At 37.3% G+C, this 26078-nt stretch overlaps 1 protein-coding gene and 1 long non-coding RNA gene across 2 annotated transcripts in view; one reads left to right on the forward strand and one right to left on the reverse strand.

The window, feature by feature from the left end:
- The window catches only part of LOC125124358 (uncharacterized), an 80093-nt gene that overhangs the window by 18227 nt on the left and 35788 nt on the right, over positions 1–26078 (reverse strand). The window lies entirely within an intron of this gene.
- On the forward strand, positions 4878–5632 carry FTMT (ferritin mitochondrial). Its single transcript, XM_047774482.1, has one exon. It carries the CDS (start codon positions 4904–4906, stop codon positions 5630–5632), a length of 729 nt encoding a protein of 242 aa, XP_047630438.1. The 5' UTR covers positions 4878–4903.

Raw genomic sequence — 26078 nt, forward strand, 5'->3', positions numbered from 1 at the left:
ACACAATACAGAAAAGAATGTGATGGTGAGGCTAGGACTGACTAGAAAAGGTGCTGTTGTAAAGGACTGCATTCCCTAGTATCAGTGGATATAAAAGAATTCCAGAATAGCAAACCCAGAAAACAGCACATAACCAACAGAAACAAGGTAAACTTACTTACTGTAATGGCACCAAGATCAAAATGGTAACTGGTGACACTGATTTTCAGGGACCTGTGGTAATGTCTATTGATCATGGTGATACTAGGGACAAGACAAATGAGCAACCAATTTGATATAAACGATATAGTAAAAAGAAGTCCGGAATGGATGATGTCCCCTGCCTTGATGGAAAGTTATAATCAGCTGTCTGGTTTCCAGACAAGAATCAGTTTTTATACTCTGACCCATCAATCTAAGGAAGAATTGTATCCTTTTGATGGACTCTTCAAATCCATGGCAAGTATATACAGTTTGGATTCCCTGTTTCTTTCCCAAAAAGCCCTATGGACATTTGCTTGGGCAATATATACACTGGAGAAAAATATATATACTAAGAGCTTTCAGGACTATTGGATACAGAAGCGAACTCATGCTCCTATCCTGAGACCCAAAGCATCACCATGACTCCACTATTTATATTAAGGGCACATGGAACTCATGCAGCAAAAGAAGTTCTGGCTTGGGATTACCTCATTTTAGGTCCATTGTAACCATGCAACTATCCAACTATTATCACCTCAGTTTCTGAATGCATAATTGGAACAGACAAACTTAGCAGGTCTCAGGATCCTCACACTGATTCTTAGACACATGGAATAAGTCCCTGAAATTTTGTATCCATCAAAGTTCTCAAAACCAACGAGTACCACACCCTGGGTGGAGTGGCACAGATCAGGGTCATTCCCAAAGAAGTAAATGAGGCAAAGGTAGTGGTTCCTACTACGTCACCATTTAATTCACCAGACTAATCTCTGCAAATACCAAATGAATCATACTAGGGCATAGCATATTTATCCATGCAGTAACCTCAACTGAAGTTGTTATTCTAGGTATGGCACCTTTACTAAAACAGAAAACTAAGCCCCTAGTTCATGGTTAGTGACTTTTGAGCTGGGTGTATTTATTATATGCAACATCCATCAGGAAGAAGCATCTGAGGTAGGATCTAGGACATTCACCTAGCATTCACCTAGGACAGGCAGCAGTAGGTATTCCCACTGTTGCTCCAGCGATATGCTAACTTGCCTGCTCTTTGTCACAGTAGGTCCAAAGACAGCTGGCTCATCTGAACATTCCACAGAGCATCATGTTGGAAAGATGGACCTAGCTAATCAGACCTGGTGAGCAAAGAAGTCCTCTGGATACTCAAGTAAGAAGATGGAAGATAATCAATGGCTGGAATATTGGTGTAATTTTAGGAGTCTAACAGGTTGAGGCATGCCAGAAACCTTATCCAAGGTAAAGTAAGAGTTACTGCACCTTGCATTTCTGACTGTACATGAACAAAATGAATGAATAAAATGGTTTATTAGAGGTCTTCCGGTTTTAGAGGCAGCATGTACTACACTTGAGACTCATTTATCAGGGGGTCCAGAAGGTTTCCCAGCTTTGCATGGATCCAAGTGTGAGGCCAGAAAGTGCTTCACAGCTGAGTCCAACCACTCCCTTTGGAATTATGAGAAGTTTCCTAGTGATAATACACAGAAGAGCCATACTGTGATATACTTTTTCTTTTCCCAAACAAATTCATCTATTGTCCTCCATACAAAACCTTCAAATACTCTATTACCAGCAAGTGCATAATCCTAAGTGATCAGTGGACTCATCCCCACCCTGAATTTGTCATGTTACAGGCTTCTCTCAACAAGGCAATTTTAGAACGGGCCAGGAGCAGTAGGGAAAATGAAGACTTGCTTATGTGATTAACCTTGTTTGAATGTGTAAGTGAGAATAAAAAGAAATGAGAAAAGAGAAAAAAAATCATTACAAATACAAATATGAAGAGATGGAGTTACTTTTCATCTTTTCTTTTCCTTATTATTTATGACTCTGCTTCCACCTATTTTATGCAAAAGTGTAGTGTTGTTTAAATATTTCCCAAGGTAGGTCAATTATTTTAAATGTTTAGCACTTAAAATCAAATGCTTTAATGAAAGTAATATAAAACGTGATCTATATATTACATAAACTAAAACTTGACTTGGCAACTAACAATACAACTCATATAGTTATTCAACTTCTAATTGGCAAAGCATTTTTGTATAAAATAAATAATTTAACCAGTATATCTATAAAGAAAAGAGAGTGGATATTGTTACTCATTTGGAGACTGAAATCAAAATACAGAGGTTTTTCTGAACAGTCTCAAATAATTTAAAGTGAAGCCATCTACTGATAACCCTATAAAAGTGTATTAGGCCAAATAAGAACTTCTATCCCCATTTATTTTGGCACCTGAAAGGATTTATTTGTGCTTTCTAAAAAATAGTCAAGCATTGGGCTGGGGATTCTAAAATGAATAAGATGATAGGATCTGCCCTTAAGGACATATACACATCCTTATATACATGGAATTATGACTATTATAATGCATTATAATTATGATATGATATCTCAATATAAACAAAGTCTTTGATGACAATGACAAAAAGTAGTGATTAATTCCGAATGAGGTTATATAAGGCCTTATAGAGCTGGTAATATATTTGATGAGCCCTTAAAAGGTGAGAAGAATTTCATGAGGGAGTAAAAGAAGGGAGGAGAGAAAGGTGAGGAAGCAGAGGGAAACTTAGAGAAGCATGAAAGCTTAAGGAGTTGTTCAAGGAAGAGAAGAAGCCATTAAAACTGAGGAAAAAAATGATCTGTGAAGAGTGGTAAGCAATGGTATTAGTTCATATTTTGGTAAAACAAGATTAATTTTACTGTGACTACTAGAAATCAAAACGTCCATGAGATAAAAATGACACCTACAAGATCCTTGTATTGTCAAAGTCTAGCAAAATATATGATCAAGTTTGTAATGAGGAAAAGAAACATTTTTGACAAGTTAACATGGGATGTTTAATTCTGCGTTGTACTTACGGCATTGCTTTGCATTGAACCTCATGTATTACACTTGTTTTATATCTATATTTTTATTACCTTGGGGATAAGCATTTATACAAAGAGCATCAATTCTCCTAAAATGCTAGTAGCAACCATTGGCATTTAATACCACTCTAAAGAATCATTTTCATAACCTCTCTTTGGGGAACCACATTTTAGGAGTAGAAAAACTGTGAGAAAAATAAAAGCAGAAATGAGTTTAGAGAAATAAAAATTAGTGAGAAATTGCTTAGTGAATATCAATCACATTCTACTAGCAGAGTTTAAGTGCAACTAGATTTCAGGCATCCATCTTTATATACGCCACACTTTAAGAAGCTCATTTGAGACCAGAGAAGTTACTACAAAACTACAAGTTTGATATGTCCATATAATAAAAGATTTCTAGGAGTTCCTGCTGTGGTGCAGTAGGTTAAGGATCCAGCATTGTCTCTGCAGTGGCTCTGGTTGCTGTTGAGGTGCAGGTTCAATTCCTGGCCCAGTGCAGTGGGTTAAGGATTCAGGGTGGCCACAGCTGTGATGTAGGCGGCAGCTGTGGCTCAAATTCTATCCCTAAGTCAGGAAGTTGTATATGCCAAGGGTGGCATCAAAAAATAAAAAATAATTCTACCTTACTGCCCATATATGATAGCAACAACATATGTCATCATTCTTTATGTGTAAATCTTGAAAAATGCAATAATAATGCATTGATATATACAATATTGATTTTTAATAATTAAATAGAAATTATCCAAAATGGAAGTTCCCATGGTGGCTTAGTGGGTTGAAAACATGACTAGTATCCATGAGGATGCGGGTTTGATCCCTGGCCTCCATCTGTGGGTTAAGGATCCCATGTTGCTGTGAGTTGCAATGTAAGTCGCAAACACGGCTTGGGTCCTCTGTTGCTGTGGCTGTGGTGTGGGCCAGCAGCAGCAGCTCTGATTTAACTCCTCACCAGGGAACTTCCATATGCTACAAGTGTGGCCCTAAAAAGAAAAAGAAAAAAAAGTTACCCAACAAAAACTATGAAAGAATATTTTGAGTGCTTATTCTGTATCAAGCACTGTGATAAGTCCTCTGCATACATTCTCTTATTTAATCTTTTTAACCACTTACTGCTGATAAGTAGGATCCTAAATTTACAACTGAGGAAACTGACCTAGAAAGGTAATCTGACTTTCCTGAAGAAATACAGGAAAGTAATATAAAGTAACATACAAATAATGTAAAGAAGTTCTGAATAGAAGCAGTACTAATATTAAAGACCCAGAATTAACTATAAGAAATCAAATAACTATAAGAAATGACTCAATATACAAAAGGGGACAGCACTTTATTGGGACATTTTAACTGAGGAATCTATCGTCTTTGAGGGTGGACCCTTATTTACTTTGAAATGAATCGGGTGACTTCTGTTTCACCCTATTTCACTGCCTTGCCTCCCCCATCCCTTGGTCCCACAACAGAAAAAGGTCAGAGAGGGAGGGCAAGTACAGCCTGACTCGGTCCTTTCTTTTTCAAGTCACAGCACCTCTTTTCATGACAGCGTTTTTAACTTAGGTAAAATGATAAATTACAAACACCCAAGAGCAGAAATCTTGCATCGACCACAGAGGCAATGTCAGTAACCGTTGTCTTTTTCCCAACGGCTACTGGCACGCGCCCCAGCCTCCCTCTGCGTGGAGTTCGGTGCCTCTGGAAGAAAAGGGGCCTGTGACGCAGATGCCGTCGCCTAAGGCCGCGTTCTGATTCAGACCTTAAACTCCTGGGCGCCCCACCGGGCTCTAAGACGGCCTAGCCTCGGTTTCCCCACTTCTAAAGAGGAGGGGCTATGCTGCCCAGTTTCTTGTTCCTCTCCAAGCACATTAGCACTTCGCTGGTGTCCCTGCGCAGTGCGTGCCTCTGCTTCACGCTCCCGCCGCGCTGCCTCCCTGGGCGCCCTTGGGGCCACCAGCCTGCCGCCCTCAGCCGACCACTGGCCGCAGTCACCTACTGTCGGGGTCCAGCAGGGCCCTCCTGCGCCCCCTCTCGTGTGCGCCAGAACTTTTACGCTGACTCTGAGGCCGCCATCAACCGCCAGATCAACCTCGAGCTCTATGCATCCTACGTGTACTTGTCCATGGCCTATTACTTCTCTCGAGATGACGTGGCCTTGCACAACTTCGCCAGATATTTCCTTCGACAGTCCCGGGAGGAGACCGAGCATGCAGAGAAGCTGATGAGGCTGCAGAACCAGCGGGGAGGGCAGATCTGTCTGCAGGACATCAAGAAACCGGACCAGGACAACTGGAACAGCGGGCTGAATGCCATGGAGTGTGCTCTACTCTTGGAAAAGAATGTGAACCAGTCGTTGTTGGAATTGCACACTCTGGCCTCAGACAAAGGTGATCCCCATTTGTGCGATTTTCTGGAAACCCACTACCTGAATGAGCAGGTGAAGTCTATCAAAGAACTGGGTGACCACGTGCACAACTTGATTAAAATGGGGGCCCCAGATTCTGGTCTAGCAGAGTACCTTTTTGACAAACATACCCTTGGAAATGAAAACAATCAGCACTAACCCACAGGCTGCCTTTTCCACCAGCCAGGGTGTGCCAGGACCCAGAGTCACTTGTTTTCGCCTTTCTTTTTTTATACTCTTTTGTTAAAATGTCCCAATAAAGTGATTTGTAGAGAAGACGTATTTAGCCTCATGTTAACAATAGCTTTTGCCCAGCATCAATGTAGTTTTCCTAGCCCAGGATAAGGCGGTATAAAAAGGACTGCAAAAGAACTACTGAAATAGATGCAAACTAAATGTATCCAGTTACCAAATATTATTCCAGACTGTGACTCTTCATTAAAATTTCATGATTTTTAACTCAACAAGTGCCTGATATTTTTGAAACCTTATGCTAAAGACTAAAATGGGAAAATGTGTAAGATAAATATGCAAAAAACTAAAGATGAAGAAGATATAGTACCATAAAAATCATACATGCAAAATTCTGTGACAATGTTTAACCTTTCCTAAAGTATGATCTGTTTTTTTTTGGTCTTTTTGCCATTTCTTGGGCCGCTCCCGCGGCATATGGAGGTTCCCAGGCTAGGGGTCGAATTGGAGCTGCAGCCACCAGCCTATGCCAGAGCCACAGCAACTTGGGATCCGAGCCACATCTGCAACCTACACCACAGCTCACGGCAACGCCGGATCCTTAACCCATTGAGTAAGGGCAGGGACCGAACCCGCAACCTCATGGTTCCTAGTCGGATTCGTTAACCACTGCGCCACGACGGGAACTCCATGATCTGTTTTTAAAGGATTTTATGATCAAATAAATTCAAGAAAAGTTGCAAAAAGTATCAGTGCTGGCCTTGGAAAGTCACAAAGTGTATTAGCATTTTAAGGGCTCTGGGAAGTCACAAACACAAAATCCAAACAAAAGAATCTTTCATTATTTTTTGTTTAGCTCAGTGTTTCCCAGGCATATCCAATCTCAACTAGTTTTTTTGTGTGTCTGTGCATGCATTTTAACAACAATAATATAACTGTACAGATCTGTCTGATAACAGACTATTCAACCTCCCTTTTAACATACCAAAAGAGCAAATACAATGCAGAAAACATCATCCTGTGGCCTTTAACATGGAGCAGAAAGAACACTGGAATGGGAAAGCCAAGGAGGGATGCAGAATAAAGGAGGAATCAGCTAGGCAGATGTTTTAGTGAGGAGAGGGGAGGAGGTACAATAAAGTGAGTAAAAGGATATTTGGTGAGTGGGCCTAGACTAAAAGCACTGGGTGATGTTTGGAAAGATGGGCTAGAGCCCAAGTGTGGAGGTGAGAAGGAAGGGTTAGTTTCAACTTAGCAGTGGCAGTGCTTCAAAGGGCTCCCAACAGAAGACTGTCATGCTAAGAAATGAGCAATCAGAAGTTTAGATGTATAGAATAAAAATCCAAAAACAACTTCAATGTTGGCATTAGTTTGGGTCCTCTTGAGAAACATACTCAGAGATGGTATTAAGTGCACAAAAGTTTATTAGGGGAAAGAAGGACCATGAGAGAAAATGGAAAAGGAGGTGGGAGAAGCAGGGAGAGCCTTCAGACTTCCTATGAGTCTGATCTTAAGGGAAGCAAGAAAGGAAAGTTGTACATAGTTCTGAAGAAAGTTATGCAAGGCTGTCTGGAAGATCTCCAGCCAAAGTCACTCATCAGAGGAACACTGACTCCAAGAAATGCGCCTGTCTAAGTACATTTCTGGCATTCACTTATTGACTGGGAGTGACCCATAGGAAGTGCAGTCTTGCATCAAAGAGATGAATTGATTTCAGAGCACAGCAGCTGAGGTCCTTGGCAAACTGTGCTCCCTACAGTCCCAGATCTGAGAAGCATACACACATGACTGCACAAACTCAACAAAATAGATTTAAAATGCCATATATGGGAATGTTCTGAAGCTATTAAATATGATTTTGTCAAACACATAATGATGTGGACAGAAATGAGGTAGATCTTTTTATTTTGCAAATGATTCAATGAAGAGAGTTCAGTAATGAGGTGTAGAAAGAAAATGAATAGAGCTAAAACCTGTGTTACTGAGAATTACGAGTTTAAAATAAATAGGAATCACAACAGGAGGAATAATTGAGGTGGGAGAGTGCATAATGATTTGCTTTTGATTATGCTGATCAATCTCACTACACTACACATTCTATACTTAAACTGGTTTATTTTGCTGCACAGGAATGCTATTACATTTCATCAGAAAATGTCCTATTCAGTTCTTCTGGATGAGTGTTTTCTCAAACTGCAGACTGCAACTTATTAATGTGTCATGGAATTATTTAATGAGTTGCTATCCACCTTTTGTTTACAAAATAGAATTGAACTGAAGTGAAAATAGGAGTCTTGTGAAATTCTTACTCTGTGTGTGTGTGTGCATTCATGTATTTACATCCTGGATAGTGTTATAGTGATATTTCTTATTCTATGTTGCTATCAAAAGCATTCAATAGCTATTATCCTATATAATTATTTTACATTTTCATCTCAGATCTCCCAGTCTCCTCCCCACCCCACTATCAATTTATAATCCTTTATTTCACTGAAAATGTAAAAGTAATCACAGAACTTCACACTTTTTCCTCATTGAATTAATCGCAGCTTTGTATCTGTATTCATATACAAAGCACTTGGTTCTACCAACAATGGCTGAAGCATCTATTTTGTGAGAGATAAAACAATCTTCCATTGCACCATGAATCCCAACCCTCCTCCCATACACTCAAGGACACAAGGACAACATGCTACAATTACCTTCTCACTTGTATCATCAGTTTTGCCCTTTCTATTGGTTGGTTCCCATGAGAAACAAAAATAGTGTTATTTCTCCCAACTTTTTTTTTTTAATTTCACTTTTGAACTTATATCCCCTCAGAAACACCAGGCTACCACTCTGTCTTTCACAACAAAAATTCTTGAAAAAGTTATTCCTGCTTTCTATCTCCATTTTTTCTCCCAAGTGAGGCTATATTCACTATTCACACCAACCTCTTTTATTTTTCTGTCAAGATCACCAGTGACTTGTATAATGATAAATCCAGTGGTCATTTCTCAGTGTTCTTCTTATTCAACCAGCCAGCAGGACTTACCATTTCTTAAAGCCCTTGCTTACTATTCCTTATCTCCCATCTCCCTTTCTAATCCCCTTCATCTCCCTAAAGTTTAAATATTACAGTGTTTCAGAACTCAGTCCTCACATCTGGATCTATTCTCTTTCTTATCTATACTTGTTCTCTAAAGATCTCACCCAGTCCTGTGAATTTTATTTAAATATATATCCACTGACAAATAACATGCTTATATAATTTGCTTGATTTTGCCTCTAGACTCATATATCTAAATATTTAACTGCTATTTTCCCTCAGAAGTTAAATAGACAGTTCATATTTAGTATGATCAAAGCTATACGCTTGAGTTCACCACTCTCCACAATCTATTCAAAGTATTTTGCTTCGTAACAAATGGAAATTCCATTCTACCAGTTTCTAAGTCTCAGTTATTTCTCACTACTCTCTTTCTTTCATACCTTATACCAGATACTCAGTAAAATCCTGAATCTTACCAGTGCTAACAATCTTCATCTTTGCCCCTTTGGTAAAAACTCCCCTCTTTTTTATATTTTCTGTTACACTTTTGACTGGTCTACTTCCACACTTTAGCACATACAATCATTACTCCACAAACTTGTCAGTGTTTCTTTTTAAGTATAAGTCAGATCTTATCACTTTTCTTTTTCTTTCTTTCTTTCTTTCTTTCTTTCTTTCTTTCTTTCTCTCTCTCTCTCTCTCTCTCTCTCTCTCTCTCTCTCTCTCTCTCTCTTTTCTTTTCTTTTCTTTTCTTTCTTTCAGTGGCCATAGCCACCACACATGGAAGTTCCAGGGCCAGGAATTAAATCCAAGCCACAGCTGAAACCTCTGCCACAGCTGTGGCAATGCCAGATCCTTGACCCCACTGTGCAAGGCTGGGGATCAAACTTGTGCCTCTGCAATGACCCTAACTGCTGCCACTGGATTCTCAACCTACTGACTCACAGCAGGAACTCCTTGTTACTTCTTGGCTCAAAACACTTCAATGGCTTCTCCTTTCCTTTGGAGCAAAAGTTAAAGTCCTTATTATGCCCCACAAGGCCCTGTGTGATTTGAGCCCCTGATATCTCAATATGTCCCTTAGACAGGTGTGTAAAAACTGGTGTGATTATAAAATACATATATACATATATATATACACACATACATATACACACACACACACACACACACATATAGTTTTGTTGTTGTTGTTGTCTTTGTAGGGCCACAGCCACAGCATATGGAGGTTCCCAGGCTAGGGGTCTAATCGGAGCTACAGCTGCCGGCCTACACCAGAGCCACAGCAATCCGAGCCGCATCCGCAACCTACACCACAGCTTGTGGCAATGCCAGACCTCCAACCCACTGAGCGAGGGCAGAGATTGAACCTGCAACCTCATGGTTTCTATTCGGATTCATTTCCACTGCGCCAGGATAGGAACCCCCTAAAATACATATTTAAAATCAGATCAAAGCAGTATCTCTCCCTTTTTCTCTCTCTCTTCCCTTAATACATGTCCCCCATGTTGGGAAGGAACGCTTTGCCCCCAGATGGTTTGCACTCCCACGTCCTTCATGTTTCTGCTGAACTGGTATTTTAAAGAGAGAGTTTATGGGAGTTCCCTCGTGGTACAGCAGGTTAGGTATACAGTGTTGTCACTGCAGTGGCTCGGGTCACTGCTGTGGCACAGGTTTGATCCTTGGCCCACAAACTTCTACATACCGTGGATGCCAAAAGAGAGAAAGAAAAAGAGAAACTACAGATTACCCAGACTAAATTAATCTGTACATTTTCCATCACTCCGCATTCTCTTACTCAATTTTTCTCCACTGTACTTACCACCACTCACCATATTTTTTGATTTGCTTATACTTTCTTTAGTCATTAGAATGTAAACTCAGTGGGCCCATGACTTGTTTGTTTACTACCAACTCCACAGCTCTACAGCAGTACTTATCTTTAGAGCTTCTGAATGAATGAGTAAATAAGTGAATGAAGATATCCAGAAGCCAACTAGAAGCACTGGTCTGCATCTTTCTGAAAGTTAGTAACAGAGGAGTGAATCCACATAAAGATTATAAGTAAGGGAGTTCCTGTTATGGCTCAGGAGTAATGAACACACACACACACACATACACACGAAAGAGATCACAGATAAAACTGAAAAGGTTGAACTGATGAAGATGAGAGGAGATAAAAAGATAGTAGAGAAAGGTCCAAATATAGACACTTGGAAAATATAAGACCTCTATATTTAGGGAGATCTGATAATGGAGCCTTGACAGTATACAAAAGAACATAAAAATAGCAAGACCAAAAAAAACACTTGTCTTTAGAATCCATGTGAAGAGAGAGTTTCTATCAAATGATGCAGAGCTTAATGAGGATTGAAAGGTCATCAGATTATACTCTATTTATAGTTATTACAAAACAGAGGCTATATTTCCCAGTGCTGCAAAATACATCCCTGTTGCTTATCTATTTCATACGTAGCAGTTTTTATCTCTTAATCCCATACCCCTGTCTTTCCCCGTCCCCTCTCCCCACTGGTTAGCACTAGTTTGTTTTCATTGCAAATCAACAATACTTAATTTTTTTAAAGGCCATCAGCATTGGCAATCCATAAATCATTGGTTATTTCAGAATAGTGGCTTTTGGAGCGGTGGAGATAGAAGCCTATATTCATGAGGGTAAGGTAAAGGAGGTAGAGAATAAGAATTCTTATATGAAAAGTGTTTCTTTTTTTAATAATTGAAGGTACAAGAGGGTATAGGATGGCTGTGAGTGCTGTCAGAATGAGGAAAGTAAAAGTTAGTAAAAAGGAAAGACTTGAGAAACAAGTGGTAGAGCTAGATTCCAGGAGAGAATGGAACACAAGAGTGCTGTCAGAATGAGGAAAGTAAAAGTTAGTAAAAAGGAAAGACTTGAGAAACAAGTGGTAGAGCTAGATTCCAGGAGAGAATGGAACACAAGATAAAGAACCCAGGTATGACCTGGAAGGACATGTTCTCCAAAAACAGAATGCATAAAAGTGAGAGGAAGTGACATAAACCACAAGGTAAGAAGAGGGCAAATTGAGGGTGCTTACACTGGCTGAGCTCAAATTTTCAAATAAAATAGCAAATGAGATCATCTACCGAGATACAGCTACCTCTATTTAGAAATATTTTTGTTAGAAATATTTTAATTAACTTCATCTATCAGATATTATTACAAAATAGCAAGTATAAGTCATTTTACAGATGGAATGTAATCTTCACTCTTTGTCAAATACTTACAAAGCTATGATGGAGCTTTCACAAAAAGCATGCACTTGGAGGTGAGCCAAGTCGAAGCTAGATTTCTAAACAAAAACCTAATATGCAGAAATAAATGACTCCAAACCCTTAAATATCATGAGAGATTGATTTACTCTTAAACACAAACACCAAGTTATGCCAAGGTTCAAGGCCCTCAAACTTGCAGGAAAATATAACATGTCCCACTTAACACTAGCTGCTCTTGAAAATCATCATCCTTCACATTCAATTGTTAATCAGATTTCCTGCAGTTTATTTAAAAGCTTCTATGAAGAAGCACTTAGTCTGCATGCCAAGATATCCCAGGACAGTGTGTGTGTGTGTGTGTGTGTGTGTGTGTGTGTCCGTGTACACACACACACAAGCATGCATGCACGCATAACCTCATGTAAATTTCTTCCTGAAACTTTGACCCAGAGTTCCTGAAGCCAATAAAATTCACCAGACTTTCTACAAATTTGAACTTCACCTTCAAGTTTTCCACTCTTAAATAAAAGGCATCAGAAAAAATATTCAGCACCACTACCCTAACAAAGGAAGGTGAGAGGTGTGCACAGTGGAAAAAATGGAGCATGAAGCACTACAAGAGTGCTCCAAAAGAAACATTCAGGTAGCAGACGAGTAGGAAATATGCACAGTTGCTAACTAGACCTATCAGGGTAGCACCTCTGCTTTCAATAGGCTGTTAAACATACATTGCCAAGCAGCACTCGGTTTATGAAATCAGGAAGGTGTACAGGCTTTGGTGTGTGTTGTTAGCTTTCCTGAACTTCATATTTCTATTGTGCAAGTTTAAGACAATTAATAGGTATATTTGCTTTGGAATGAATAAATGAATAAACATGATGTGTGTGTGTGCACATGCACACAAGGCCTGTGCTTGCCGAGTGTCAGATAGAATTCCAATGCCCAACAAGGAAAGGAACTGACTTCTTGACAGTCTTGGAGAACAGACCATTGACATGCACTCAGGCTTGGGTTCCTTCCAAGCAGCCTAGCCAATTTCCCAGTACAGATGGTGGCCAAACAATCTCCTGAGAGAGATAGCTAATAGTCTTGGACAAACCTTAGTCTCTTTGAAACCTCATGAGCACTATATTTTCGTAGACAGAATTAGCAAAAGGAATTTCCATTACCATTAAAGGACTAATAAAATGCTATTGCATAACCCATATACAGATCCTAGATAGTATAGACTGGTCATTAAGAGCCTACACTTGAGAATTCAGAATACCTACATGAGAATAATTGCTCCACCACCTATAAATGCCTGATTTTGTGAAAAGAAACTAAACTTTCAGTGACAGATTTCCCTCTGCCATAATAACAGCCTACCTCAAAATTTACTGGGAGAATAAATGAAATAAAGCATATTAGTTTCAGTACATCATCTGGTATATAGCAAATGCTCAATATGTATTAGCTGATTAAAGTAAGTGTCTTAAAAAGGGAGAAAATTTTGTGAGTGTGTTTGTGAATGTTTGCTTGCATATGCAAAGACTGTCTCTAGAAGGATAGTATTAGTTGCCTGAAATGGAGAGGACCTGGTATCTGGGAAAGGGGTGCCAGTAAGACATTTTTCATTGTTTAGCCTTTTGTGTCTCTTGAAATTTTAACCACTTGAAACTATCATCTTTTAAAAAAAGCATAACATTTAAAGATAGCAAATAAATGGGAACTGCTATTAATTTTGCTCACTTTTAAGCAGAGCATACATGCTGCACATCTCTCTAAGTGTCCCACATTAAATTAAGAAGTAATCCAAATATAAAGTTGTAAGAGGACTCATATTTCTTTTTTATCTAGTCTAAGGCATTTCCCAAAATTGTTTGTTGCTTTTTCTCTCTCCTTAGCCACTGATTAAATATACCAGGCAGTTCTCATTTCACGTTGTTGCAAATGTATGAATTTCAGTTAATACAGTTTAGTTAATAACAAATAACAACAGACCCTCAACAACATGGTTCGAATTTCAGTTACTATGGTACATTTACTGTGAGTAAATTGCATGAAGAACCAACTTTGCTGCTAGTTCTTTAGTTCACAAATCAGTGTTTAAATACTGATGCACATCATGAACAGTTACCAATCACGTCAACTCTTAAAAGACTGCTGATGAGTAGCCACTGTGCATTTGTTATTCGGTTCATCTTCAGAAAGTAAAGCATATAATAGTGTTGCTTCCTTTTCTCTTAGTGACAAAATAAGGTAACATTTTTTTTAAATATTGGATAATCTAAAGAAAAAATTGCCCAAAATATGAAAATGTAACAGGAGTTGCAGTCGTGGTTCAGTGGTTAACAAATCCGACTAGGAACCATGAGGTTGCGGGTTCGATCTCTGGCTTTGCTCAGTGGGTTAAGGATCCAGCATTGCCCTGACCTGTGGTGTAAGTTGCAGATGCGGCTCGGATCCTGCACTGCTGTGGCTCTGCTGTGGGCCAGCAGCTACAGCTCTGATTAGACCCCTAGCCTGGGAACCTCCATATGCCACAAGAGCGGCCCTAGAAAAGGCAAAAAGACAAAATATATATATATGTGAAAATGTAACAAAAAAGTGAAAAGAAATACTGCTAAAAGTGATATTGGATATCACTGGAACTTATTGGCCTAAATGAATATGATGAAAATGATGATGATACCTCACAAAAGTAACAGCAGCAAAAAACTTTATTTAAAGAATTCTTAGAGATATTTCATAACATTAAAAGTGCAAAAGATAAAATTTTGGAAGTGAATCCAAATTTTGAAAGGAGTATGACAATTCACCGATAGATATATATATCTATATATCTATATATAAATATCTATATAGATATATAGATATAGATTATGGTTTCATAGACTGTTACAATTTAAGAAGAAAAAGGCAAAAACTGATCAAACTACACATGATATGTTTTTCAAAAAAACAAAACACTAATTCTTAATGTCCCTAATGCTTCAAATTACAGTATATTAAATAAATATTGATTTCATTATTTTTATTTACATTTATAACAATTAGTAATGGAGTATTTAATGTTTCAACAGAAAATATTTAAAGGTTATACAACAACTGTAATTTTTCCCAATGACTGTTAAGATCATTGTGCATGGTTTTGACTTGCAAGATCATTTTTATAGCCCTGCACTACCTTGTAAAATAAGAAATATCTGTATATTCGCTAAAGCAGAAAACTGATTTCTCTGTTAAAAATGTCTTTCTAAAGATTTTTTTCTGACCTTTTCCAGGCATTTCATCCATTTAAATAAGTATCTTTGAATTAGCATAGATAGTAAAATAGGAACCAATTTATTGTTAATTCAAGGAAACTAGAATTAGAGTTGGTCCTCTTATATAAAGTTCTTGGAATTCCCATCGTGGTACAGCAGAAATGAATCCAACTAGGAACCATGAAGTTGTGGGTTCGATCCCTGGCCTCACTCAGTGAGTTAAGGATCTGGCATTGCCGTGAGCTCTGGTGTAGGTCGCAGACGCATCTTGGATCCTGCGTGGCTGTGGTGTAGGCTGCCAGCGGTAGCTCTGATTTGACCCCTAGCCTGGGAACTTCCATATGCCACAGGTGCAGCCCTAAAAAGAAAAAAAATATATATGTATATATATATACACGTACATATATACATATATATGAGTCCTGTTCTTTGATTTAATTTTCTTTTGTGTATATTTTTTATTCTTAACATTCCTAAATTTTTTTGTAGACATTTCTTTTAAAGAGGCCTTTCCAAAAGCAAAAGTTTACATCCGTTAACCCCAAGCTCCCAATCCCAAAAACAATCTAGGGAGTTCCGTCATGGCTCAGTGGTTAACAAATCCAACTAGGAACCATGAGGTTGGGCATTTGATCCCTGGCATAGCTCAGTGGGTTAAGGATCCAGTGTTGCCATGAGCTGTGGTGTAGGTCACAGACGCGGCTCAGATCTGGCATTGCTGTGGCTGTGGCGTAGGCCAGCGGCTACAGCTCCAATTCGACCCCTAGCCTGGGAACCTCTATATGCTGCAGGTACGGCCCTAAAAACACCAAAAAGACAAAAATAAAAATAAAGTTCTTAATAACAATAAATAATATTAGCATTGTACTGGACAATTTATAAAGTACTTTTATATACCTTGACTTTATTTCCCACAACCCTATAATTTAGGTGTTATTTCCATTGCATTGATGAAGAAACTAAAACTCATAAGTCATGTTATCAGCTAGTGATTAAACCAGACTCAGACTGCAAGGTTTCAATTTCAGGTTCTAGGAATATTCACTACATCATTTTGCCTTCCTAGAAAAGGCATTAAGATAAATCTATGCAGAGTTCCTCATCTGAGGCATTAAACACAAGGTGCTTCTTTTCTACCAGCAAATATGTATTTCATGCTTAATTTTAAAGAATAAATATTTTATTAAGCCAATTATAGTCATGAATGGAATGAAATGATGTTATATTCTTAATAATTAGATGCAGTTTCAATCACATGAATTAGCACTGAAAATGTCACAAATGTCAGCAGTAGCTGAATTCAATTTCTTGGCTGTTAATATTTCTTTGTCATTTGTGATATATATACATATACATATATTTCTCTTTTATTGACATGTGCTTAGGAGAGACTATCCATTGTTGAAACAGGAAAACTTTTAATAGACGTGTGTGTGTGTGTGCGTGTGTGTGTGTGTGTGTGCACTACTGGATTCATATGGTCATATGGAAAAATTATTTTCTTCTTGAATCAGAATCAGAAAGTATCCACACAAAATAATTGACAGTCCTTTGTTCTCTCCTTTACTTACATGATTTTAGGAGATACTATCCATTGTTGAAGCAGGAAAACTTTTAATAGACTTGTTTCAAATGTCTTTACAGATTAATACAAAATATGTTTTAGGAATACATTAAAAGTTTTAGAATAAACCATGCTATTTCTTGCACCTCTCTGTTTTGAAATACCTAGATGCTATATATTAGTAGTCTTGAAAGGGAAAAATATCTGTTTCTTTGAGACAGACAGATGGCCAAAAAGCACATGAAAAGCTACTCAACATTTCTAATAATTAGAGAAATGCAACCAAAACTAGTATCACTTCACACTGCTCAGAATGGCCATCATCAAAAAATTTATAAACAATAAATACTGGAGAGGGTGTGGAGATAAGGCAACCTTCCAACACTGTTGGTGGTAATATAAGTTGGTGTAACCACTATGGAGAAGAGTATGGAGGTTCTTCAAAAAACTAAATATAGAATTATTATATTATCCAGCAACCCCACTCCTGGGCATCTATCTGGAGAAAATAATAATTTTAAAAGATACATGCAACCCAACGTTCACTGCAGCACTATAGGAAGCAACTGAGGAATGGATAAAGAAGATGTGGTATATATATACAATGGAATACTACTCAGCCATAAAAAGGAATGAAAGAATGCCATTTGTAGCAACATGGATAGGCCTAGAAATTATCATACTAAGTGAACCAAGTCAAACAGAGAAGGATGAATATCATATGAGATCACTAATAATTGGAATCTAATAAAAAATGATATGAAAGTAGTTACTCACAAAACAGAAACAGATTCAAAGATTTCAAAAACCAAACTATGGTTACCACAGAGGAAAAACTGGGGGGAGGGATAAATTAGGTGTTTGGGATTAACTACACACTGCTATATATAAAATAGATAAGTTAATAAGGAGCTACTGCATAGCACTGGAAAATCTACTCAATAATATGTTACTACCTATATGTGACAAAGAATCTCAAAAGGAATGGATACACACACACACACACGCACACACCTATAACTGACTTACTTTGCTATACACCTGAAACTAACATAACATTGTAAGTTGACTATACCCCAATATTTTTTTTTTAAAAAAAGATCTGTTTCTTTGATAACCAGAGGGGTATTTATGGAGAAGATTGCAGCAGCAAGATATAAATGGGCACTGTAAGTAGGTAATTTCAGTGTCAAAAACCCCAAGGAATTTTAATGACACCAAGCTTCTAATTGGTAACATGCTACTTCCATCCATCGCTAATCTCATGCATCCTAAGGAGTAGGTAGTTAGGAAGAAGTAAGTGGCTGTGTGCATGGAACTAGAGGAGAAAACTCACAGTAGAAATCTGTGAAATATACTGTTAGTAAGTAAGAAAAGGAGCTGAGTTCATTATGTCACAGAGGGAAACTGGTCAAGCATAAGGAAGCAATGATCACCTCAATAAATGAAGACTTGAGAGGAAAGTTAGTGGGACTAGAGAGAAGGGTTACAAGTGAAAGGAAAGAAAAGGAAGGGAAGGGAAGGGAAGGGAAGGGAAGGGAAGGGAAGGGAAGGGAAGGGAAGGGAAGGGAAGGGAAGGAAGGGATCTTTTCACAAAGTGTTTCTAGTCAGAAACCTAACAATCATGCTTAACAATTCCCTTGCCCTCAACTTCCATATCCAAACTGTTAATAAGTTCTGTTAATTTTTACCTCCTAAGTATTTTTTGATTGTGCCCATCTTTTGCATCTCCACCACTGCACCTTAATTCAAGTCACCATGATCCTTCTCCCAGATCACTGTCTGCTACCCGTGATCATATTCTTCTGCGGTGTTGCACTACTTTTGGGATAAAGACAAAAGTTTTTAACTTGGCATGACTGGCCCTGTATGGTCTGCCTCTATAACTTCATGCTCTGCCTCTTTGCTCTCTCTACCTTAGCTGCTCTGGCACTGTTTTAGTCTCTAGATTCACCATGTACGCTCCTGCCACAGAATCTTGCCATGTTGCTCCACTTGATTCCTTTTCCTTCTTCCTCTACTTACCTCCTACTAAACCTCAAATTCTGCTACTGTCACTTAGGTAAAGAAGAGATCTTCCATTTGCCTCTCCAAAACTGCTCTCTGCTCTTCTCCACCTTTTTCCCATTCTAACCTGAAATGACGTATCAATATGTTTGCTCCCCCTGTGGTCCTATCAAGGTATTTGTTCTCCCAGCTCTCTCCTTTCAATATCACTGCAGCTTTGCAGCATCAATCCACAGAAGCAATCCTGTGAGGAAGGCAGCTCCCTCTACTTAGCTCCTCAGGGTTCTAATAAGCCCCCCTAATTCTTGATGTTTAGACTTGGGGTAGAAATGTCTAATCTTTACCCTATAATCCTCACTTCCCTACAACTCTCTTATAAATAGCTGCTTTATTATATTCTCTTCAAATTGTTCTGACTGTGCCCTGTGTTTCCTGTCAGGATCCTAACTATGACCTCATTCCTACTTCTTTCTCCAACATTGTCTCCTGAGACTTACGGCCTCATCCTACTCTACAGAATTTGCAGTCTCAATTGCAATATATTAGACCATTTATAACTACCTGAGGGTGTGCTTTTCACACTTAGATCTTCTTCCTAATTATTCATCTGCTCCAATATCTACTCCACAATTCAGAAGTATTCTTTTCCTGAAAGCTTTGACATCCTTAGCTTGCAACCTTCTGGTTCAGGTAGTCATTTGAGCTCCCATGTCACTCTGTCTATACCATAGCCTTTATCACCCTGTGATTGTTTATTCATCTGTCCTTCCTACAAGGCTCTGAATCACTAAGTCTGTGGTTTCTAGTCCACCCAGGCCTAATAAACTGCCTGGCATGTGATAGCTATTTAATAATGAAGACTGCAAAGCTGTATATACAGTCTAGCTAAAGTAGTTCAGAGTCTTACTATATTAGGGCATAGTAAATTATCGACATGCTTATCTTTTTACCCAAGACAAATTTTTTCTCCAAATATAGTATCTTAGTAAGAATACAGTTACTTATAGCCAAAATACTGCAATAAGTGTGCAGAATGATGTATTCCTTCACCAAACATGTATTCCTTCTGAAAATAAAATCTTTAAGCTTACTTCTTAATCCTTCTCTATTGAGCTTTTTCTCTCTTCAGTGTTATCAAAGAAAATATGGTACATTGAAAAGCAAGGATGACCCAGAAAATGGGGTCAAGAAAGGTTTTGGAAGGTTTTTCCAGGTAAAACATTACGAATTTTTCATAGCATTGCTACTCCCACACCTCTTGCAGTACTGATGCAGATTTACCACTTGTTTAGATGCTTTTATTAAAACTATTTTTCTCTTTTCTTGTATGGCTACCTCTTCCTCTCCCGCACCCCCACCCCCCGGCCCCATTCAACCGCATTATTCTTTTCCCCGTTCTTGCGAGAATGTTATGGTGTGCCAATTAGATGGCCTTGCCTCTTGCCTCGTTCAGGACTAAACTCCTGCTTTAACTGCTGGGAATGGTGACACTTGAGAGCTAACAGTCGAATCTTCTGTTCTAAGGATTATCCTCAGCTGAAAAGAGCTGGTCACCTTCCTTCCTGGCAGTCCATATCCAATGACTGGTCAGTGTAGAGGGTTAGGAGGGCAAAGATGAAACAGAGAAGGTAGACCAAAAAACACCCTTGCTCCAGTTTGGATTGACTATACAGGAATATCCCAGCTCTAGAGGTCTCCATGGGATCAGGAGAATTGCTATTATGATTGCATCGCAGCCCTGTCCCTCCCTCAGCTTCATCTATTTTCCTTCATTTCTCTTCAGTGGTTGACCCCTAGGAGCACTCCACCATAAACTTCCTGCATGCCAATCTCTGTCTTTTTTCAAGGGAAACCATGAGAGCCCTCAGGAAGATCTCCTGTAAATAAGCTAATATGAATTCATCCATGCTTCCTTCCATGACTATTTAATTATATATAAACATATATGCACATATACATATATGTATTATCATAAATACATAAGATTGTTCTATTTGATTTTTAAAGGGGATCTTACTGCAAATTTAAGAAATTTTCCATTTCAACAACATGTATATAATTTTCTCTAGGCAATTTGTATAGCTTCATAGCTTTAGTTCATTCTTTAGTGGCTAAGCAATATTCCATGATATAGATATATCATAATATATTCAATAATTCATCATTTATGGGTATTCATCTTGTTACAGTGTTGTTTATTTTGGTTTCATGAACAATGCTGCAGTAAATATTATTGGACACACACATAATAGGCTGGTAATTCTATTTCTGTAGAATAGATTTCTAAATGTGGCACTAGGTTTAGGAGTATGTGTACACTTTTTCCTAACATATATTGCCAGATTTATTTTCAAAATGCTCTAAAATCCACATTAATGCAGAGGATAATCTCACTTTGATATACTTCTTTCTTGCCCGCTAATATAGCCAAATAATTTTATATGAACTTTCTTTTTCAGGATGAAAATACAGAAAGATCCCCCAAATGCTCTTCTTAACAACTAACAAAATGTGGAAAACATCCTTTTAAATGAAAAAGTTCTGTTTTCAATGTACGGCAAGTATAGGTTTCTTTTAAATTGGTTTTAAAACAGAGTTAGAGGTTATCAGTCTACTTAATTTTATATGAAACAATTTCATTTTTATTCAGACTCTCTTAAAAGATAGAATGCATCCAACCTCTGTCCCCTCAAGAACTGGTATTAGAAAGGGTCTATATGTGTCAACCAGTAAGAATAATTATAACCATAGATTTCTCAGGAACCTGGAAATACATTTTGGTTTTTAAAAGCAGAAAACAATGTACAACTTAACATGTTCAAATTTTAAACTATCAGGTGACAGATTAACCAAAGTTACTATCCATGATTTTAAAAGCAAATCATTAAGGAAATTTAAAAATCATGATAAAGTTCTCACGAGTATTTCTCATGACATAAAATTTACATTATACAAATCTCAACTACTGTGCCATTTGAAAATTTGTTGTTATTTGCAAGGAAAAGAGTTTTTCTCTTTGTCTTAGCTAAATTAGAACTTAATGAACTGTATTCCAGTGTATGACTTTTCCAGCATAGCATTAACATAGATAAATACAAATCCACAATGAGAGTTAATCAAATTGAATTGAAGAATACATTTTCCCAAAGACATTTTGCACAAAACCACAGGCCAAGGAGTAATTATTTTTATGCATGGGCGCTTGGCATTTTCAAACTGAAAAACACTTTTGTCAAGTAAAGTCAATACTGTTTGTAAGCTAAACTTATTGGTTGCTAATGTTAGGACACCATCTTGTGGATAAGGCCTCCAATTTGGAAACCTGTCTATTTGACATCACTAAACAGCAAAAGGTAAAATACATTCTAAGTACCACAGAAACTAATCCATAGCTTCACCTTTATTGTATTTAGCATGTCTACATAAGGTAAAGCTTAAGAAAAGAATATTGAATAATTTTTACAGAAAGAGCTTTTTTCCCCAATGTGCATCAGCTACCAAAATAGCTACTGCTAGAAAAGTATTTTAATAAAACATTTTTTTAGAGAATTAATGAAATCCATATTACTAAAGGTAACTTTTCATTTAACGCTATAATTTAGTGCCAAACACTTTAAGTAAGTTGTAGATTAATTCCCCATGCATTGTTCTTGGGTGTCATAACATATATTCTTTTTGATAAGAATATATGAGATATATGAGAATCTGAAATAACAAATTGGTTTTCTCTTTAAAATGTACTAATATTTCCACTGGCCTCTCTAAACTTAAAAATTCTTTAATACTTATAGTAATACTGATACAATTGGGGTTTATAAAAAGAAATAAATTAGCAGAGCACATTACAAGTGTCTGAAGGGCTGGGCATTACCTCTTAAACTAATCAGCCACCCGCAAATACATTCACTTATTATGTCTTAGTAATCACAGATGTCAAAAGTAATAATGGCAGCTTATTCAGAGAATATGTGCAAAGATAACAACAGTATGTGCAAATTTTCTAAGTCTACCATAATGTAGAGAATGAAAAGAGAACTAGATCTGATTTTATTCCAATCCCTGACTTCTGAAACAACTATGATTTCTTTAGCACTTTTAAAAAGTCTGCTGATCATCCCTATACTTTCCCAACATACTTTCTTTTTTTCTTTTCATAAAGTTTTTAAAGCTAGGTTCTCTTACTTGTAGTAAACCATCTTGGCTAACACACCAGCCACGTAACTTGGGGAAAAAAATTACACCCACTCATTGGAGAAGGGATTAAAAATAAAGGTCTGGGTTTCAATTCTGATTTCTTCACTTACCAGTCGTGATACTTTGGGTAAGTTATTGAGTCTTCTTTCTTTTGGCTTTCTCATTTTCTTAGAAGGATTTTGAAATGTGCTACTTTAAAGTGCACAAGGCAGTTTAACACAGAGATTGGACTATGTCAAGTGGATATGAACAAAACCATGGTAGTTTACCATAATTATTATAAATGGATATTATTTCATTTGACCCCCTCCCAAACTTGAAAATAGACTAGAGCATGAAATATCCATTATTCACAATATTTATAAAAGAAATATTATTGTTCAACATACATGCCCACAAAATATCTGGGGAGAAGACCTAAATGATACTTTGATAGAGTCTAAACTGATTTTTTCTAAATGGCCGAAGTTTTAAAATAACCTGTAATTTCCCTACTGCACCACAGCATACAGAAAACAGAACGTTCAACACTTGGAAAGATTTGACTCGTCACAGACCATTACTCTATAATGGGAATAATTTATGAGACTGTTTGACTTACAAAGGTGACTTACCTTCCCTCTAATGGATTTGAGGCTGCTTCAGTTAATGTGGGATCAAGGTTCAGCAAACTGCAGACTGTTCAAATAGCTTAGTCACAAAAGTGATCAAATGTCTTGGGAAAGGATCCAGAGAAATATAAAGACAGCCCTTAGTCTCTTCTTACTATATAATCATTTAAAAATAAAAACACCAATTGTCTATTTTGGAAATTCGATAATGCATTGTTTACAGCTGCATATGTGATTATAGATTAATTAAACTAAAAATCTAAAGCATTTCGCAAATGGACAAAAGTAAATCTCAGGAAATAAGTCTACATGTCCCACATCACTCTCTTTTTTTTAATCTAAATCAATTCCTGAACTCCCTTTAATGGTCAGCTCAATTCTTGACATTTCCCTGAATTCTTCCTTATCCATCACAATTCATAATGACTGCAGTAGGCCCTCTTACACTAGATTTTATTTCACGTTTATTAGTTGGGGGCAAATCAAGACACTTCAAACAGATTAAAAAGTGTGTAGGATTTCATCAAATCCATAGCCTTTAAATATAAATTTAGCATTTACACTGGAGGGAGAAAACCTGATTTTTTTAATGTTCATAGAAGTATAAACCTTTTTTCACATTCAGACTGGACTTTATTACATGTATAATATTTGAGCTAATTTAGATTATCTTTCATGTCACATTTTTCTCAGTCACAACTGGGTAATACTATTTCCACCAAAAAACAAAAAAAAACAAAAAACAAAAACAAAAAAAAACTCTGAAGGTAATGTGGTGGGATATAGTTCAATTTTTTTTTTCCCCAAATAATTGTATTTTCTTTTCTGGCTTCTGTGATAGCAAAACATTTCCAACCTATACATAGTTTTTGTTCTTGCTAGAGTTTTCTTATGCAATATCCTGAATAAGCACAGTCTTAGAAGGCATATTAAATGATTTTAAACCTTAGATAAAAGAAAATACTTTTTCTAGGATATTGTATTTCCATTTATCATTCATTTTCAGAAATTCAGCTTATATGACTACTATTTTAGGTGAATACCAACTGATTGGCTTAGGGTTGGAATCATAGTCTAGAGTTGCTCTTGGCATCTTTTATATCATTTGTTTAGATAGACAACAGTTAAAGGTGGTTTCATTTGGAAATTTTTAGTTGTGGAAACTATGTCATTTGGAAGGGACGTGTAAGGAGTCACATGTGGAAATCCAAGGTTATTGATAGATTAGCTGCTGGGATATCCAGCCCCTTAATCTAACTCTTCTAAAAATGTTGCCTCCTGCTATACCTAGTAAATTAATCCAGCTAAAGGACTTTGAAGTTTTCAAAATACTAAGAGGGTAGGGTGAAGTGGTAACTGTTTTAAGATCATTTCTATGTGTCACCTATCATGAGGTACTGATTCAATCCTCTAGGAGCAGTTTTTTCAAAAATCCATGATATATCCTGTTACATCCCCATCCCTACCCTTTAAAATCATTATCCTAGCATGTTAGCACAATGTTGAGCTATTAGGCCTTTAGCATTTAACATAGTTTTGTGGATTTTATATGACTTTCCAGGAATCTATTGCTTTCTTGCCAATCTTAGACTTCTTTCTTCCTGTGATAACGTATCTCTATTCCACATCTCATGGCAAAAGAGTCATATGTTTCAGTAAGCCATATTTTAAAGTACTTCCTAATATACATCCTTCAATAATTTCAAATATTAGCGTTTTTTTGTTTCTTGGTTACACTATTTTTAAACTATACTCTTTTTTTTTTTTTTTTTTCTGTTTAGGGCCACACCTGCAGCATATATGGAAGTTCCCAGGTGAGGGGTCGAATCAGAGCTGCAGCTACCAGCCTACACCACAGTCATAGCAATGCCAGATCCAAGCCACATCTGTGAACTACAATGCAGCTCACAGCAATGCCAGATCCTTAACCTACTAAGCAGGGCCAAGCATACAACCTGCCTCCTCAGGGATACAGGTCAGGTTCGTTCCCACTGGGCCACAGTGGGAACTCCTAAACTATATTCTCATATACTCAAATTGTGCACTTAATAACTCTTTTTATTGAAATCAATAGTGCATTCTATCATGAGAAGATTCATTGGCAGCAAAAATTTGAAATATCCTGCATATTAGATTTTTGCTTTCAATTGAATCCAAATGATCCAGTGCATTTATAGCAAGAATTCTTCACTGAAACCAATGGAGCTGACCCTAAATTATGAATGCTCCATTGTTTTCTAAGAAGTTGAGTCATAAAAAAGCTTAATATATTTAATATCAGGAGCCTCTTTCACTTCCCATCTCCCTACAATATGTACACTGTCATTTAACCCAAGATAATTCAATATATTTTCTTGCTCTCATGAAATATTTCTGAAATGTGTTGCACAAAGGGTAAGTTCTAGGCAAGAGCACCGGATAATTAGTGCTATAAGTAGTAGTTACAATAAAAGAAATAAATTGAAAAATGTCTTTTTTTTTCTCTTATTCTATAGCCATGCCTGTG

Source organism: Phacochoerus africanus, chromosome 4, assembly GCF_016906955.1.
Source record: "Phacochoerus africanus isolate WHEZ1 chromosome 4, ROS_Pafr_v1, whole genome shotgun sequence".
Lineage (NCBI taxonomy): Eukaryota > Metazoa > Chordata > Mammalia > Artiodactyla > Suidae > Phacochoerus > Phacochoerus africanus.

Bases quoted from the DNA above. Each gene is read 5' to 3' on its own strand.
- FTMT (XM_047774482.1), top strand. From the start codon at position 4,904: ATGCTGCCCAGTTTCTTGTTCCTCTCCAAGCACATTAGCACTTCGCTG.